Source organism: Nelusetta ayraudi, unplaced genomic scaffold, assembly GCF_046127955.1.
Source record: "Nelusetta ayraudi isolate G7.1 ecotype Tasmania unplaced genomic scaffold, CSIRO-AGI_Nayr_v1 ptg000018l, whole genome shotgun sequence".
Taxonomy (NCBI): Eukaryota; Metazoa; Chordata; class Actinopteri; order Tetraodontiformes; family Monacanthidae; genus Nelusetta; species Nelusetta ayraudi.
The window spans coordinates 1,565,001-1,583,233 of NW_027466068.1; the positions used below are offsets into that span (position 1 = coordinate 1,565,001).

The 18,233-nt window shown below is 49.2% G+C and overlaps 2 protein-coding genes and 1 long non-coding RNA gene across 5 annotated transcripts in view; 1 reads left to right on the top strand and 2 right to left on the bottom strand.

Moving 5' to 3' along the window:
- LOC142887815 (serine/threonine-protein phosphatase 2B catalytic subunit gamma isoform-like) overlaps positions 1 to 3,730 on the bottom strand; it is a 19,685-nt gene extending 15,955 nt beyond the window's left edge. The window contains exon 1 of one of the 3 annotated variants that reach the window (XM_076025686.1): positions 2,781 to 3,730. In XM_076025686.1, coding sequence (XP_075881801.1) covers positions 2,781 to 2,841 — 61 coding nt within the window. In that variant the 5' untranslated portion in view covers positions 2,842 to 3,730. The remainder of the gene's footprint in view (positions 1 to 2,780) is intronic. The other 2 variants (XM_076025685.1, XM_076025687.1) reach the window with 2 other exon arrangements.
- Positions 1 to 18,233, top strand: part of LOC142887826 (uncharacterized) — a 179,986-nt gene that overhangs the window by 14,162 nt on the left and 147,591 nt on the right. The window lies entirely within an intron of this gene.
- vps37ba (VPS37B subunit of ESCRT-I a) lies at positions 4,965 to 13,765 on the bottom strand. The gene is made up of 4 exons (XM_076025694.1): positions 13,543 to 13,765; positions 10,693 to 10,864; positions 8,389 to 8,471; positions 4,965 to 7,210 (listed from the first exon to the last, which is right to left on the bottom strand). The coding sequence occupies exons 1-4, from the start codon at positions 13,645 to 13,647 to the stop codon at positions 6,719 to 6,721; spliced, it is 852 nt and encodes a 283-aa protein (XP_075881809.1). The 5' UTR covers positions 13,648 to 13,765; the 3' UTR covers positions 4,965 to 6,718.

An 18,233-nucleotide genomic window follows, 5' to 3' on the forward strand; every position in this document is an offset into this window, starting at 1 on the left:
CAGAAATCAGAGAAGAGAAGAATCGCAATTCTCACACGAATCGATTTTGCTGCTGCTTACAGTCCAGCAGGGGGCGCTCGCGCGACCAGTTTGTGGACGTTGTTTGACTGCGAATCAGAGGCACCGCCATCAGGTCATCTGATCAGCATCTGTCATAATTACCTGCAGGAGCCCCAAGGAAATGGAAGCGTAACAAGCAGCAGCGGGAGGGAGAGAAGGACGGAGGGAGGGTGGGGGGGGCAGGATGGAGGGAGGGAGAGAAGGACGGATGGAGCCAGTGGTGGCGGCGCTCAGGCCCACACAGGGTCGATCAAAGTGCAACAGGAAGCAGAAGAAGATGAAGAAAGAAAAAAAAAGGCGCTAATGACTTGTAGCACAGGGCAGGTCTCTGGAGGACGCTCTGAAGCACATGGAGCAGTGCTGCATGTGCTGAGACCAGTGTTGTAGTCCCGACGGCACCAACAGAGACCAAGACCTCATCAAGACCAGAGAGTCTGGAGTCTGGAGACCAGACCAAGACTGAAGATATCAAAGAAGAATAACAGCAAAACAGAAAAATGACCAGAATCTCTTTTCAATCCCAGTGGAACAGCAGCGCCTCTTTCCAGCAAGGTGTCTTTTCATTTCCTTGAACACTTTGCTGCTTTGCCAACTATTTTCAACCATTGTCAAAAATCAACTTTGCTTCATCAAACAAAAAATAACTGAACGAGGACTGAGGGGGCAGGGTGTCACTCTGGGTGTCACCACCAGGGCGTAAAACGGCAGCAGCGGGAGTCTTTTCTGTTATTATCGTGTTATTACAGTGTTGGCTGAGTCTCCACTGGTCTGGACCAAAAAAAACCCAGTCCGTCCAGTCCCAGACCCAGACCAGACCAGACCCAGTAGAAATGCCTCCGAGACCGAGACCCTTAAAAAGTGGTCTGGAGACCAGGACCAACCTCCAGGACTACAACACTAGCTAGGACTACATCCTGGTGGAGGGTGGAGGGCAACTGGCTGGCTGGCTGGCTGGCTGGCTGGGCGGGACCAAGGCCCTGAGTGGGCGGGAACAAGGCTCTGAGTGGGCGGGGCCAGGGCCCTGGTCAGCGTGGTATAAATAAACGCTAAGTGCTTGTGAGGTTGTGAGGCGGCCGGCAGTAAGCCGAGGGAGCAGCCTTAAGACCAGATTAGCGAAAGCTCCTATTAGCCGCCAGATCCCAGGTCCTGTTTACCTGCAGCCGTCACAGGCCACGCCCCCACACAGATAACCACACCCCCACACACCACGTCCGTCACCACTTTCAGCCTGAACAAACAGAGTAGCAGCTGCCAATGAGCCGTCCCGGTTCGGCGGCGATTAGAGGAACACACACACACACACACACACACACACACACACACACACACACACACACACACACACACACACACACACACACACACACACACACACACACACACACAGAGTCTGATTCAAACCAACAGCGCAGCCAGCGAGGAAGACAGGAAGTCGGAAGCTGGCTGCTCATTTTTCACACACACCCAAAATGAATAAATGATAGACAGATAGACAGATAGACAGATAGATAGATAGATAGACAGATAGAGAGGTAGATAGACAACAGAATGTATAGTTTTATATACATAATGATGCCACAGGCACCGCCGTCTTGTCTTATTAAAGAGCGCCTGCTCTAATTAGCATTAATGTTTAATGAACACACACACACACACACACACACACACACACACACACACACACACACACACACACACACGGCAGTGACAAGGAGGCTGTCCCGCCTACAGATGCACTGTATGATGCCAAGAGACGTCCACTTCAGAAAAGCTCCAATTACCACTGAATGCATCGCTACTGGCTTTGACTCTGTTCCCACTGTGTGTCAAACAGTGACGTGGTTCCGGATCTGCTCGTGTGTGTGGCATCTTCTCGTCTCTTCTCATCTGGAACATGTTGAGTGTCAACGAGCTGCATACAAAACAAAAACACAACGACCGCTGCAGCCCGTAACCTTCACAATCACACACCTCCGCTTTGTTGGGTTCAACGGCCGCTGAGCTACAAACAGTTGAGGTGGAAGGAAGGAAGGAAGACACACGTGGACCTAGCGGCCATCCACCAGGTGAGATGATGGAGCTCCACCACTTCCACCCTCCAACCTCCTCCAGCATCAGGGCACCAGAACAAACTCGACCGTCGACTTACACAAGAGGCGCAGCAGCAGCTGCAGGCCGCCGTCATTCAGCCAGAGAATAAATACAGCAGCAGCAATTTGCACCATTTACATTCCCTCTGATTGTGTTTCACAGCAACACACACACACACACACACACACACACACACACACACACACACACACACACACACACACACACACACACACACACACACACACACACACCTCCCCCTGGTAAGCCCCCTCCAGGGTCAGAGGAGCCTGGAGGATGGGGGAGCTCTTCCTGGATGGTAACCTGAGCAGAACCCTGCAGCCTCACACATCCTGGACCAGCTCCCTCATCTAAAGGTCAAAGGTTGACCTGTGGGGAGCCTGTGGAGCCTCTCACCTGTCTGACATGGTGCAACCATAACATCTGATATCTGATCTGATCTCATAAACGTCCCACAGATTTAGACAAGGGAAAAGTCAGTCAAAATGATTTATGATCCTCCATAAACAACTTTGAGGCTGTTCTATCAGACCCCCTCCTGCTGCTGCTGCTGCTGACAGCAAGGGGAAGCTCCTTCTAGAAGCTACAGGTGTTACTGTGTGACTCACCTTTCACCAGCCGCTCCGTCGTGGACTGTTTCTCCTGCTTGTCTTTATCCTTCCCCGACATCTTGGTCTGGTCTCGGGGTTCTAATTGTCAGGTCTTCAAAACAAACCCTGGTCCTGGTCCTCCTCCTCCTGCTGCTGCTGCTGCTCCTCCTCCTGCTCCGGCGGAGCAGCTAGTAGCCCAGCAGGGCGGCTCTCACCTCCGCTTTTCTCCCCTTCTCTTCTCCGGGGAGTTAAATTCAGCGTCTTCCCTCCTCCTGTCACCGTCAGTCCGGGTAGAAAGTGAGCTCAACACCGGAGCTCCTGCCGCTCCTCCGACAGGGGCTAATCAGCTAGCCTAGCTCGCTTCGACATTTTTCTTCTTATTTTCCTTCTTCTTCCCCGAGTTGGCAAATATATGTATATCTATTAAGTGTTTATGTTGACAGAATATCTGGAGCGGGGATAAATATTATAATATATATTAGACGAGTCGACAGTTGTTGCTGTTTGAGAACAGCGACAGGGAGAAAATACCTGGCTGTTGCCCGGAGGGAGCCTTGTGTTAGCGGCTAATCCGATTTAGTGACTCTTTTCCAGCTAGTTAGCCGGCTAACATCTTCACGTATCCGCAAGTCGGCGGCGGACAGGCGGGGAGGGCGGCAGCGGCAGACCGCCGGCTCATCTTCCGCACGGCGGAGCGACCACTCGCAACGGGAGGAGGGGGCAGAAGTCAGCGGCGGCAACAGCAGCAGCAGGTCCGGTTGTCCGTCCGCTGAGAGTCCCGACCGGAAAGAGACCGTGAAGTGAAGGAGGCTCCCGGCGTCTTGGCGGAGCGTCTGTCTCCCCTTCTGGGATTAGAGCCTAATCTGAGCGGTTGAGTGAGTGAGTGAGGAGGAGCGGGCGGCGCTGGAGTTCCTACAACATGGTGGAGGAGCTGACGTAACTATGGAAACGTGTCACGTGGTCTCGCTCGGGGTTTCTCTCTTTTCTTTTCTTTTTCCTTCTGTTTTTAATTAAATGCACAACCAAAAAAAACGGGAGACGTAATTTTTCTCACTTTCGCGTACAACAGTTATTTACGTACCAAAGTACGAAAGAAAATTAGGGCCACAAGAAGAGGAAATATATATATATATATATATATTTTAAATTCCCATTTTTGAGAATAATGTTGAAATTTCGTGAATGAAATTGAAATTTCAACGATTTCGAGATTCAAGTCGAAGTTTTGAGAATAAAGTGGACATTTCAAGAATAAAGTTGAGAATTTGGTGAATGAAATTGTGAAATTTTGTAGGAGTAAAGTCGAAATTTTGTAGGAGTAAAGTAGAAATTTCAACGTAAAGTTGAAATTCCAAGGTTAAAGTGGAAACGTCGAGAATGAAGTCAAAAGGCGAGCTAGACAAGCTTAGTGGAGGAAGTTTCCTGCTTACTTACTTACTTAAAACTCAAAATGAAAATTTATAAACTTATAATAAAAATCTCCTTCTTGCCTTAATCCTTTTACGTATCATTCACATTCCAACAATTAAATGAATACAAATAAAAGCTATCCACATTCGAAAAAATGAAAAAGTAAATAAGTTATCCACATTCCATATAATGTTTGTTTGTTTTCCTTTTAAAAACAAAAACATTTTCAGTCCGCAACAGATTTATCACCCTAACAATAATTAATGGTCTTATGAATTAATGAAATATATACATTGTTTGTAGACCTACTGATGGAGCAGGTGCAAATTAAACTGCATCACCATAAAAAGCATTTTTTCAGCTGCCATAGTGAGATTAAATAAAATATAGTCACAGTAAATATAAGCATTTCCATTAATGAGCTTCAGCTGTTTAGACAATGACAGTGAAAAAAAAAGAAAAAAAAGTGACAGTAAATAGGAAAACGCTGATTATGATGTCCTTGCGCTACCGTTGTTGTTCTTATTAGTATTATTACATATAAATCACCATGTTTTATCAGGGGGGAGGGGTTGTTCTGTCAGATTGTACACAAATGCTACAAGATTTTTCAAATTAAAATATTGATGATAATTTTTTTGCCAATAAAATTTGGTCTTTTATTTCTTTTTTCCCAGCACATTTGTCTAATTGTACGAGGCTACAGCAACAGCGTACCAACTCAAAATCTTGCCGTTTAAGAAAAAAACAAAAACAACATTTCCTAAGGACAAAACACAGCCACTGAGTGAAACCGGTACAAAAATGTAAGATTTATTGAACTGGAAAATAGCATTAAAGTCCACGGAAAACATTCGTTAATGAGTAAATAGCTACAACATCACACTGAAGAATGTCACCAGTCACATAGAAAACACACCATGGAAACAGTCGGGAGAGGGGCTCACAACTAAGAAGGAGGCTCGGTGACTACAAAAATAAAATAAAAAAATATTGAAAGCGCACTCTGGAGAGTGAACAGAGAGCGAAGGCCATGCACCGACAATTAGACGCTGGGTTAGTCGCTAGAAAATCCTCCTAAAAAGCCCAGCCGGCGCTTCGCTCCCGTCCGTCCAGCAGGGCGCGCCGCTGATCTCAGAGATTATGGAGCTCTGTCAGAGCCCCGTCGTCTCACGACACGGCACGACGACACATGCAAAAAGGACGCACAAAAGCAAACACACCCGGACAAACTGCACACAGCAGAGAGGACGAGAAGGGAGAGGAGTCCCATCTCCAGCCTGCAGCTTCCTGTTGCTCCCCACTTCCACTTCCTGTTGGAGTGAGCAGCAGGGAGGAGGAGGAGATGACAAGGAGGAGGAGGAGGAGTCAGCAGGACGTGGTCAACGTCAGCGTGTTGTAGGCACTCGTGGCTCTTCGTCATCAGTGCACAGCGACAGCAGCCCCGGAGGGAGGAGACGCACCAAGAAAAAAAAAAAAGTCCCAATGCACCAGCAAGTGTCCTCCTCAAGCCCAGCCTGTACAAAGAAATAAAATAACCCCAGTGCACCAGCAGGTGTCCCCCTGGAGCCCAGCCTTAAGAGGAGGAGTGACGGGAGGCTCAGCGCAGCGGCAGATATGTCTGGAGTGACGGGAGAGGAAACGAACCTGAGCCACGCTGAGAAGAGAGAGAGACGAGTCTTTGGTTGGCCAGCCTGAGCAGATCAGAGTCATGTGACCTCTCGGCCGGTCCAGCCTGCCTGGCTGGCTGGAGGCGGGGCAGGGGGCAGGAGGGGAGGTGGAGTGTTGCATGACAACAGCAGACTGGGACCGACACCTTGTGGCTGAAACGCTATCAGTCCTGACCGCACGACAGTCGGCCACGCCCACATCCTGAGCAGGACCAATGGCCTTCCTTCCGGTTGGCCATGCCCGTCCGTCCATCTGTCTGTCTGTCTGCCTTGGCCAGTATTAATGAAACTCTGTTAGTAGGATAAAACATACAGAAGATTTGGATTTTTCCAAAGTACCTTGTAAATAAGGACAGAAAAACAACAAGAGGCTGAATCACAGCGCAGACACACACACACACACACACACACACACACACACACACACACACACACACACACACACACACACACACACACACACACACACACAACTTCTCCTGAGTGTGTGTGTGTGTGTGTGAGAGAGATTGTATAGAAACTCCACAGTAGCTCAGGGTCTCTTATGTTGCATAAACCTTAAACAGGAGGTTGGTGCTTTTTTTGTTTGTTTGTTTGTTTTTTTAATCGATGGCAGCGGCCAATCAAAGCCTTTTATTTTTTCCAAAGTGGCTGCTGATTGGCCGAGAGAGCTGAGGTCACGGCCGGGAGAAAAAGTGCTGCTGGAGGAGGAGCAGGAGGAGGAGGAGGAGTCGCGCTCTTCCAAGGGGGTTGGCCCTCAGCCAGCCAGCCAGCGTAGCTCTGCCTTCTTTTTGATGCTCCTCTGGCGGGGGAGGGGCCGTTCAAGGAGGGAGGAGGAGTTGGAGAAAGTGCTGTGGGAGGAGCTCCGGCGGTCCTCTACTGCATGATGAAGCCGGGCTGCGGGGTGAGGCGCTGGGGGGCGGGCCTCTGCGGCAGGGCGGGGGGGTACTGGGACAGGTAGGGGGAGGGGTAGCCGGCGGGGACGCTGGGGAAGGGCTGGCCCGTCCGCGGCGGGATGGGCGGGTACGGCGAGTAGAAGGCGGCCGGGGGCGGGGCGGTGCTGGGAGGCGGGGTCGTGGTCGGAGCGGGCTGCGAGGGCGGGGCCGGGGGTTTCCTCCTGGGCTGGGCCATGGGGGAGGGGGAGGAGGCGGAGTCGGAGGAGGGCGGGGCCCTGGACGCCAGCGCCACCAGGTCCTGGGAGCGGGAGGAGGAGACAGAGGCCTGGGGCAGCCGCTGGCCCTGCAGCACCATCTCCTGCAGCTTCTCGATCTTCACCCGCCGCAGGTGGGCCAGCTTGCGGTCGCTCTGGTACGAGTCCACGAAGGAGTCCAGGGTCACCTCGCCGTCCAGGAAGGAGTCGGCCATGTTCTGCGCAGGAGGACCAAACACACGCACGTCACTCACAAACAGTGCTGCAACCGAGCGTTATTCTTGTTTGTCGACTCATCGACGGATCATTTTTTCAATGGGTCTTTAGTTTCACCACCTGGTCTGGACTCAACCTCACTGGCTTCAATCTTCACACCTGTGTCATACTGTGGAACTCTGACAGCAATGCATCACAATAATGACACACAAAAGGATTCATCTGTGGCAATATGACGGTGTATTAAGTCAGGGTTCTATTCAGTGTGTGCACAGTGAAACACCTTCACCAGGCTTCTTACAGCTTCAATGTGGAACTGCAGTTCAGTATCAACGCTGGTATTGACAGGGGCTGGAATTCACTGACTAGCTCAGTGAACTAGCGTTGGCTAAGCTAGCTTCTCCCATCATCTTCCAACAGGCGAACAGACGCGTGCAAGTACTCGCATGATAGGCCGATGACTGATTAACCAATGAGCGGGTGACAGCGGGTGACCGTTGACACTTTGACCGTTTCCTCCATATTTCCGAGTGTGTTTCGATGCCTTCAGTGAGAAACCGCAACGTCAATATTCATGAGAATGAAAGAGAAGACATTAAATCCATCGGCTGAGTCCAAACTGTTGGTTGCGAGTGTGTAGTCAATAGGGGCCATTTTAACAGAATATTTTCAGTTTCCTTCTGGAATATATACATTTTTTTTTTTAAACTAATCATGTGGGGGAATTCTCTCTCTCTCTCTCTAATATTTTGGTTAATTAAAGCGTGTGGAGGCACATGTGAGAGACGCACAACCACAACTCAACCGCCGACATTCAAACACTCTGCACAGGACTCCGACGTCGCCAAGCAGTGCATCTGATCCTTGGCGTCACGGGACGTCAGCTTGCCTCGTGGCCGTGCTTGCAGCACCGACTAGAACCTGAGACTGCTGAGGCTGATAAACAGAAGAAACAGGGGTCACAGACTCCAAGTTCCAACAGAAAAGGCTGGAGTGGAGCATTGCAATCCCCGGTGTGACCACCGAGTGTCACTGGTGGCCTGGCAGACTCAGGGGCGGAATGAAACAATCGGCAGACAAAGGTGAAGACAACAGCAACAACAGACGGGTGCCACAGGTGGGCGTGGCCTTGTGAAAGGTAGAGGAGCACCTTCCAGCAGGGGGCGCTGACAACACTGACCTCTGTCTCCTCCTCTATCTTGGCTCCCTCAGCCTGCAGCAGCGCCAGCAGGGTGTCCAGCGACGTGTTTCCTGATTTATGGTCTGCACACACAAAAGAAAAAGGGAAATTAAAAACTCACATTAAAGCATCACTAGCTGTGTTTCCATCACACCCAGAATTGTGCAAAACCTAAATATGGCAATAAAACCTAGTATTGGAAACTAAAGCTCAACCTCTCCAATATGGCTGAAAGGTTTTGACTCTCATGAGGTGGTTTTTCCAGACTAATCCATATAGAGGAATATAGAGGTAAATGGCAAATTATGATTGGACTGGAGTATTTTTTACAAGTCATCAAAGAGAAAAATAAAACAACCGTTCTGGACGGCCAACAACATGTAAACAAACAAAAGCAAACGTAACTCTTGTTAAATCTCGCAGGACAACATTTTAAAAATATTGCTTTTATTTTGCCCAAAAAACTGTCATGGTAGCCGTTGCCTCATTCTTTTTAATTTTTTTTTTTTTTTTGCAAAATGATTTAATCAGTTTGTGTATCTTGGAGCCGTTGCCACTCATTACTAGCAGCACCCAGCAGTCATCTAGACCGGGAATGAAAAACAGCTGCTGTGACTTATGACAGATGTGGCAGAGGAATCCCAGACAGCTGCCAGCAGCGGCAGCAGCAGCGGTGCGTTCACTGACATCTCGCCAGTGCGAGCGTCCCTCTGTCTGAGTAGACTTCGCCCACATGACACTAGAGATAAGACTTTATTATTTAAAAAAAAACAAAAAAAACAGGTTAATTGGATGAAGTGGGTTTCAGCAGTGCTTTGTGGAGAGGTTCACTGCACTCAGCCAGGTTCCTGCTGACACGTTGACTGCAGCTGCTCAACAGGAAGTGGGACTGAATAAGAATCTTCTGTGTGACGTCAGCGGCTCACCTGCGAAACACAAACAACTGGCAACCTGTTTGGCAACCGACCGTCTCCACAGCGTCAAGTGTGTGTGTGTGTGTGTGTGTGTGTGTGTGTGTGTGTGTGTGTCCACTGCACGCTGATGTTCCATGTGGGTCAGACGCCTCGTCTCTCTTAGCTTTGAGCATCACTGTCCTCCCCCAGCTGCTCTGCAAATCCATAACTAGGGCAGGAGTGTGTGTGTGTGTCCCTGACTAACCCACATCCAAGTGAAGTTCGTCCGGCAGGCACAACAGAGCTCCACCACTGACTGCCGTCGTCACCGCCGACGAGGCAAAATTCACTCGGTTAAATTTCTCTTTTTGGGAGATCAGTCACATGACCCACTTCCAGGAAGCAGAACAGAGCGACGACTGAATGACAGACAGCTCGGGTCTGATATATATTGAACACTGAGCTGGCCGCCACCGCTCCTTAAACCCCAGAAGATCACAACCAAGCACAAGCTGTGACTTCTCAGTCTGGTCAGATTCCATCCACCATCGTTATTCCCAACCAACAGGAACCAACAGGAACCAACTGGAGGCTGCTCCTGACTGGCGACACCAGTGGGGACAGACTCTGATCTGATTGGCTGATTGATTTGAGGACGGATGGAGCTTAAACGCTTCCCAGACGCCTCTGCGTGTGATTTAGCGCTTCGCCAATTTACCGACTGATTGATTGATTGATTGACACATAATGAACCACGCGCAGATGATTTAGGAAATAAATGTTCTGTCTTGGTGAGCTGCTCAGACTGTGTGTGTGTGTGTGTGTGTGTGTGTGTGTGTGTGTGTGTGTGTGTGTGTGTGTGTGTCCGTTCAGTCTGCCTTTGAAGCAGAATATTTGACACTGAGATCACTGGCAGCCTCTCAGACGCGGAGCTCCGAGCTGAGGCCTATTCTGAGAGCTGCACAACAACTGACGCGTCAACAAGGGCACGAGGACCGGAGCTGTCCTGAGAGACAGTGCCCCCCGCTGGAAAACAAGGGCCATGGTCACCGACTGGGAAGCCAGAACCGGTCAGACTGGTCTCAGGCTGCTGCTGCTCAGCAACAATGTCAACACACACACACACACACACACACACACACACACACACACACACACACACACACACACACACAACACACACAACACACACAACACACACACACACTTCCCTGTCCTGCTGCAATCTATTTATCCAGGAGACCCACTCGACATAGTGGCCTTAATTCGATACCTGATGCTGCAGAGAGCGCTCCAAACTTGTGATTCTGAGCTGATAACTCAGCACGTGACAAAATCAGATGACTCTCACAGACGACGCACGCAGAACGAAGAGGCGGTGTGCAGGGTGTCAGAGGCGGGAAGTACCTACCGAGGGTGGACTTGCGCAGCTGGAAGGACTCGAAGCCCTCCTGCAGACTGCGGTAGCGGCGGGTGAGCTGCTCCTTCTGGCGCTCCAGCTGAGGCTGCAGCACCAGGTTCTGCTCGGCCAGCGTCCGGTTGCTGACCAGCGTTCTCTCCTTGCTCTGCTGGACCTCCTGCATCTGCAGAGACAAGCAGACCGGGCCAGTCAGCCAGCCAGGCAGCCAGTCAGTCAGTCAACTAGTCAGTCAGACTCTCCACATGGAACTGAAAACCAAGTCATTCATAACAATAACAATAACAATAATAACAATAATAATAATAATGGATTGGATTCACTTTACATTGAATCCATTATTCATCCACACTGGTGGTGGTGGAGCTCCATGTGAAGCCACAGCTGCCCTGGGCCAGACTGACGGAAGCGTGGCCCCTCCGACCACCAGCCAACATCCACCCACAATCATACCAGGCAATGTGATTCAGTGTCTTGCCCAAGGACACAACGACAGACTGGGATGGAGTGGGATTTTGAACCGCCAACCTCCCAGTCATTGGACAACCAGCCAGTTCCCAGGACCTCAGGAGGCAAAACTCAACCCTGAACATTCATCAAACAGGTCCTCGATGCGGAAGGCGGAGCTTCGTGGTGTCTCGGTGTTGACTCGGGAGCACATGATCCTTGTAAAGTCAGCGTTACATCATGCAGACAGGATCTTCACTGCTCCTTTTCCTAAATGTACACTGAACAAGTTTCCAGAAGGCATCTCTGAGTCTCGGCTGGCAGAGCCAGCAGCAGCAGCAGCAGCAGCAGCAGCAGCAGCGGAACCAGGAAGCAGTTAGACGATCATGGATCCTTCCTGCTGGATTGATAAGACGATGATGCGGCCGACAACCACCAAGGCCGCATTCCATTCAGCTCCTTTTATTGTGTAACCGTGACTCACTCGTCTTTTTACGTAACACCTGGTTGGTGTTGTTGCCCTGTTGTGACGTCACTGGCTGACACTGGGCCACAGCAGCAACCACAAGCTGCCAAGTCAGGTGGAGGTGAAACTGTCCTGGCGGCTCCATCAGCTGATGGCTGGTGGCTGGAGGAGTTTCTCATGGAGCAGCTTCTCCACGAGTATCTCAAACATCTGGCCAATCGGTGGGCTCCTCACTGAGCTCCTCCGCCACGTCAGTCACCAAACGATACATTTTCTTTTGCAATTTTTCGAACTTCAAACCCTGTCAACTAGGAGCACTTTCTGTAAAAGTCTGATGAAGTTTTGAGCTTTTAAAGGAAGGATGACAGTCAAAACTTGTGACTGGTGAATCTATCTGAGAAATATTGGTGCAGATCTTTAGAGCAGCAGCTCTGTCTGCAAGCTGACCCAGCGCTAAAAGATGCCTCGTAGAGATAAAAGACGAGGAGAAACAGGAGCTACAGAGACCTCTCCGTCACCATCGTTAGTGACACATTTACTCAGATCAAAACAACCCCCTTGTGATGTCACAATGGGCCTGGACCTCTGACCACACCCCCGGCAAAGGCCCCAGACCCACAAAAACAGGAGCAAACCGTTTGCTGGCGAAGTGAGAGACGGTCAACACCTTCTGAACTCCAGACCTGGACAGGAGCAGCTGCACCAGCTTCATCTGCATTATGCAAATGTCAAGCTTCACATTTAACTTTGGTTTGTCTTGCAAAGTGAGAAGGAACGCCGTTACCTGAGGCTCAAACATCCTGCAGCCCAACTCAGCTGAGGGAGGGACCTTCTACACTCTGGTTCAACAGCTCGTACCTCCGTCAGCCTCTTATTTCCACTCACCTCCACCTTCTGGGCTCAGGCATGTCTTCACTTGAGTCACACTCTCCCATCAGTCCCAGTAACCCGTCGCACCCTCACAGTAAACAAGCCCCTCCCTCCCAGTAACCCGTGGGAAAACCAAACCACAGAGACAATCAGTGGGGATGTGGACCAATGAAAGTGTGACACACACACACACACACACACACACACACACACACACACACACACACACACACACACACACACACACACACACACACACACACACACACAACTGTGAAGTTGAACCTCGGCTGAAACTGGGACTTCTGAGCCTTATCAGGTGCTTATCGCGCGAGGGCCTTGAGAAGAGAAGAGGGGGTGGGGCCAGACAGGCTCCATGGTACCCGGATGTCCATGGTCCAGGTACAGTAGACCGGGTTGGACCCGGTCTGAGTTCGGGTCGCCCACTTCCACCAACAGGCCTCACGGTGCAGCGGCGCACATTGAACACATTCATTCAGCGCGTCCGTGCCCAGTAGTGCGAGACGACCTCTGACGTCATCACCGAGCCGGGTCAATGGTGAATCATTGACTTGAGACGAGTTGGATTGCGTTTTCCCGAGAAGTGCTCGTCCACCAGAGTTACCTATATATATATACATACATTTTTTTCTTTTCTTTAGAGGAGTTCATAAAAAGTCGAGAGAATTTTTTATGGCGTTTCTTCCAAGTCAAAGCGGGTATGACTCATCATGTCAGCGTCCGACAGACTCGCGAGACTCCTTTCTTACGGCAGAGCCACTGTTTTCACGGTTCGCGACGCCTTGTTACAAACCTACAGAGTTCAACATTTAACTGGCTGACACCGGATCACGACGGACGTGTCAAACACTCGGCTTACCACTGGAACATAAACATATGCATACATATATCTATTCACCATGAACCCAGTCAAAGCACCGAGGGGATGTTGGCAAAAAAAAAAAGAAAAAAAAAAAGCACAACAATGGTGTCGAGTGGGGCGAAAACAACAGAGGGACGGCAGCTAGCAGTTAGCCTAGCCTCCGACTAGCTCAGCCTACCTCGTCCATCTCGTTCACCATCTTGGTGAGTTTGTCGTCGTCCTCTAGGATCTCGTTGAGCTGAGTCATCGTGTAGGCGCCGAATATGTTGTTAAAGTTGGACATTTTGCCTCTCGGGGTCCGTGTATGTGTGTGTGTCAGCGCCCTTGTGTGTGTATGTGTGTGTCGTCCGCTCGCCGTTCGGAGTGTGTGACAGCTGAGCGAGCTGCGCTAACAGGAAGTAGTCCGGCGCTGCCTTCACGGCCCGTCCGGAAATAGGGGCTTAACATACATAAGCCTTTTTAATCAACGAGCATGTTTGTTTGTTTGTTTAATTTTTTTATTTTTTTTATTTATTTTTTTTTTTAGCAACTTATATATACCTTGGAGTAGGTATATATAAGTTCATACTTCTTCCTAATCCTTTTTGAACATGAACTCGTCTTTGCTTATTTATTCTTACCTGCTGTTCTTTATTCATTGTGTGTGTGTTTTGATTTTGTTTCCTTTTTATTCTCTTTCTTTCTTTACATGTTCGAAATAAATAAATCAAATCAAATCAAATCAAGCAAGCCAGTAAAGGACATAACAATCGAAAGAGAGTCTTTACAAGTAAAATCATATTTAATTAAAGACATATTGCACAGATCAGAATAGTGCGAGTCACATTCTTGTCTAGAAATTTTCTTATTGACGTATTGGATTAGAAAAAACAAAATGCAACTTGGTCTTTTTCAACAGACACACACACACACACACACACACACACACACACACACACACACACACACACACACGGTATTGATTGAACCTACTTTTCCAAAAACAACAGTTCGCTTATGTAAATATTTTTATCATGAGCATTATTTATGAGGTTACGAGCCATTAATGCAGCTCTGATATGGAATTAGTATGATTGTTTTCAGTCATGACACAATCATTCATCCAATCGAGCGCTGCTAGTGTCAGTCTTTGATTGGCTCTCACAGGAGAGATGTAATTGTCTCTGGTATTCATTCTTATTCTGCGTGTAAGCAGCCGTTGAAGGAAAACATCTTGCCACACATTCATGAGGAAACTCAGGATGGAGTGAACTCAGGATAGATCTGCTGACTGGCGACACGACAGACTGACCATGACTGATGAGAACGGTGTAGAACAACCGCAGTGAGTGTTTGGTTCATCACGCCTTCCTACTGGTGTATTTCCCTAGTCTCACCAGAGGGGGGAGGCGCAGCTAGCAGCAAAGACCTGTGTGTGGTGGTTCTTGAGAAGAACCTCCACGACAGTCCCAAACGAGCCTGCAGTTCGGTAGCTTTGGTTCCCCCTACGGTTCACCTTCAGTAGCGCATGCTAGGCTCTGTGTCGCTGCCGCCGCCGCTGCCGCTGCTCCAGCGCTCCAGCTGCTGCCGGCGCCGAAGCGGGCTCTGCTCCAGCGGGTCGGGAGGCTCCGCCTCTGCCTCCACCCAGCAGCTGCTTCTGCACCAACTTGCTGTAGAGCCCCCCCGCCCCCGCCGCCATCAGCTGAGCGTGCGAGCCCTGCTCGGCCACGCCGCCCTTGTCCATGACAATGATGTTGTGGTGACATGGTGCTGAGCCGGTGGGCCACCACCAGCATGGTGTACTCCGTCATGATGCTGTTGAGGGCCTGCTGGACCTGGTGGAGGGCGTCACACGGCTGTTTTCTTAACCTCTGACATCACAGTAGTTGCGCTTCCATTTGTTCTCCCCAAAACGAAAGCCATATTTCTAATATTTCAACAGAGTACGATTGGGATTTGCAGGCATTTCCACCGAATGGCGTTTCTTTGCTGTCCAGAACGCTTGTTCAATTTTTCCTTTGATGACTTGGAAAAAAAATATTCCGTCTCCTCCTCCGTCCAATCGTAAGGCGCCATTTTCACGGGTCAGTGAACTGGTCACGTGACTTCGTACGTCACGTTCACGACACTTTAGCGATATTCCTCTATATCAGGGGTGTCAAACTCATTTTGATTCACAGGCCACATAGAGGAAAATCTCTTCCCCAGCGGGCCGGAGCAGTAGAATCATGGTATGGTGATAATAACGTAAAAATAACAACAACTTCCAGTTGTTTTCTTTGTTTTACTTTGTTCGTGTTCTTTCAGCACTCTGCACTCTGCATTAGTGTTGCCAACTCCTCAGTAAGGAAAGTCGCTGTTGGCTGTCCAAAAAGTCACTGGACGTCATCAAAAGACATCATTGTCTAATTTGCATAATTAACAATTCAGGAGAAGTCGCTAGAGTTCTCGCTAGTTGCTTTTGACAAAAAATTCGGTATTGGGAGAATAGCGACTTTTTGTTGGGGGGGAAAGTCGCCAAGCTGGCAACACTGCCCTGCATCAGCTTTGTCTGTTTCGACAGAGACATTGTGGGGCAATCAGGGCAGCCAAGTGCAGTGGCGCCTCCAGGAATTTTTTATAGGGGTGGCCAGATGGGGACACTTAAAATCTTGGGGTGGCACACCAAAACTAACCATCATTTCATATGGATATCATTATACTTTTGTAGAAAACCAGCCAGTAGAAAACTATCAGAAAGACTTAGAGGAAATGCCTACTGATATACTTGGTTTATTGTGTTATATTTAATGTTCCTATTGATCTAATGTGCACAGACTATATCTATGATAGACTATAGGCAAAATCAGTTATTCTGACATCAAAATAATAATAATAATAGTGGTAATAATAATAATAATAATAATAATAATAATAATAATAATAATAATAATAATAATTAAAGCTGCAAGCAGCGTTTGCGGGACTGAGCCGCCGTGGCTGACGCAACCCCTGATGAGCCCCGACCGCTGCCAACGCCTGCAATTGACCCCCGTCCTCTGCCGACGCCAGGCGACATCTGCTGAAAGAAGTCTATGGAAATGATGCAGATTTTTCAACCTCGTTTTCTTTTGTTTGTTTTTGGAAGATGCTGTCAAATGTAAATTATAGTGAAAAAATAGTAGTATAGTCAGTGAAAAAAGGGACTTTTATTTTTTTCGTTGGGGCGATCTCAAACAATTTCAAATATCTCACTTCCTGTTTGTCGGATGACAAAATTTAGCGCATACGCGACGTAGAGCTTGATGAGACGAACGCGTGGGTTTTTGTTGCACAAATTTTCCATGTTCCCAGAGGGCGCTACGTGCATTTTTAGTTTTTGGGTGTGTTTTTTGGATTTTGGCCAGTTTTGACATACATGAACTTTAAAAGGCAATAAAATGAAAACGGTGCAACGCATCCGGACTGTTCTTTTTACACTGACCTTCTGACAGTCTAGTCTGTGTCATATAAAAGGTTTGAAACTTGCAGCATTCACGGCTGTTGAGTTCTGTGATTCTGGATGATTTCAAAGAAGTGAAAGTAGCTCACTTCCGGTTTTTCAGGGGTCAAAGGCCAGAGTGTCCGAAGGTAGGTCTGTATCCAACGAACGCGTGGGTCTTTGTCCCATGTCATTTCGACCTTCCTCGAGGGTCGCTAGAGGCATTTTAATTTTTGTGGCGGGATTTTGAGCGATTTTTGGTCAGCTTTCAATGTGACTCAAGAGAAAACAACCCGAAGGCCCTCCGAGAGGCGGGATGGAAGATGGGCCTAATTTGACGGATCAAACAGTGATGAACGGATAACGACAACGAGAAGTTTCTCCGGAAGTGTCCATGCGGATGGCAGAAGGTGACGTCATTCAAAGGACTGCGCATCCATCAAGGGAGAATGAAGTGTGGGAGGACTCCCAACCAGCATGACCGCACTGCTTCGGCAGGTCAGATGGAAGGGACCCAAAGCCAGGTGACAAACCACAGTGCAGCGCAATCCAGCAATGCTGAGAGGGCAACCTCAGTGGAAGTAGGAGAGGAGATGGAGGCAGTCCCTGAGAGGGACGTTTGTACTGTCCCTCCGACTGGTGCACAGCAAGAGAGCCTGCGCAAGCATCCAAAAAGGCGCGTGAAGATCAAGTGGCCAAAGGCGAAGAACCAAGACGAGTGGCGCAGACTCGACGATCATCTGAAAGAAGTGCTGGAGCACTCCCTGCGAGGAACGGTTGAGCGTAAACTAACCTTGCTGAGCAACATCATCTACGAGGAGTGCAGAGAGAGGTTTGGAGAGTACAGGACCAAGAAAGCCACAGCCCAGAGGCAGAAAGGACGGAGGGAGAGAGACATCGAGGAGCTCGTATCCAATAGGCGCCAGCTGCGAAAGAGGTGGAGGAAAGCAGCCCCAGAGGAAAAAGAAGGCCTCAAGGCACTATGGGACGATCTCAAGCAGAGGCTTGCCAAGCTACGTCGAGCAGAGAGACTCAGGAGGCGCCGGAAACGGAAGGAGAAGGAAAGAAAAGACTTCTTCAAAGACCCCTTCCGGTACGCCCATCAGCTGCTGGACAAGAAGCGAAGCGGTAAGCTAGCCATCTCGAAAGAGGAGCTGGAACAACACATTAAGGGGCAGTACACGGACGCAGCCAAAGATACACCACTTGGCTCACCAGGCCACGTGGCACGTCCAGACTCCCCAAAAACCCCGTTTGACACCTCCCCACCCAGGCTGAGCGAGGTTAAAGAGGTCCTCAAAAGGGCAAGGTCAGCCTCAGCACCAGGACCGAATGGGCTTACTTACAAGCTGTACAAGAACTTCCCACAGGTGTCAAAAATCCTCTGGAAGCTCATGCGCATTGTGTGGAAGAAGCAATCCATCCCAGCA

Bases quoted from the DNA above. Each gene is read 5' to 3' on its own strand.
- vps37ba (XM_076025694.1), bottom strand. From the start codon at position 13,647: ATGTCCAACTTTAACAACATATTCGGCGCCTACACGATGACTCAGCTC. The intron at 8,472-10,692 runs GTAGGTACTTCC...TTGTGTGTGCAG, and splicing joins GCTGCGCAAGTCCACCCTCG to ACCATAAATCAGGAAACACG. The intron at 7,211-8,388 runs GTCAGTGTTGTC...CCTCCTGCGCAG, and splicing joins AGATAGAGGAGGAGACAGAG to AACATGGCCGACTCCTTCCT.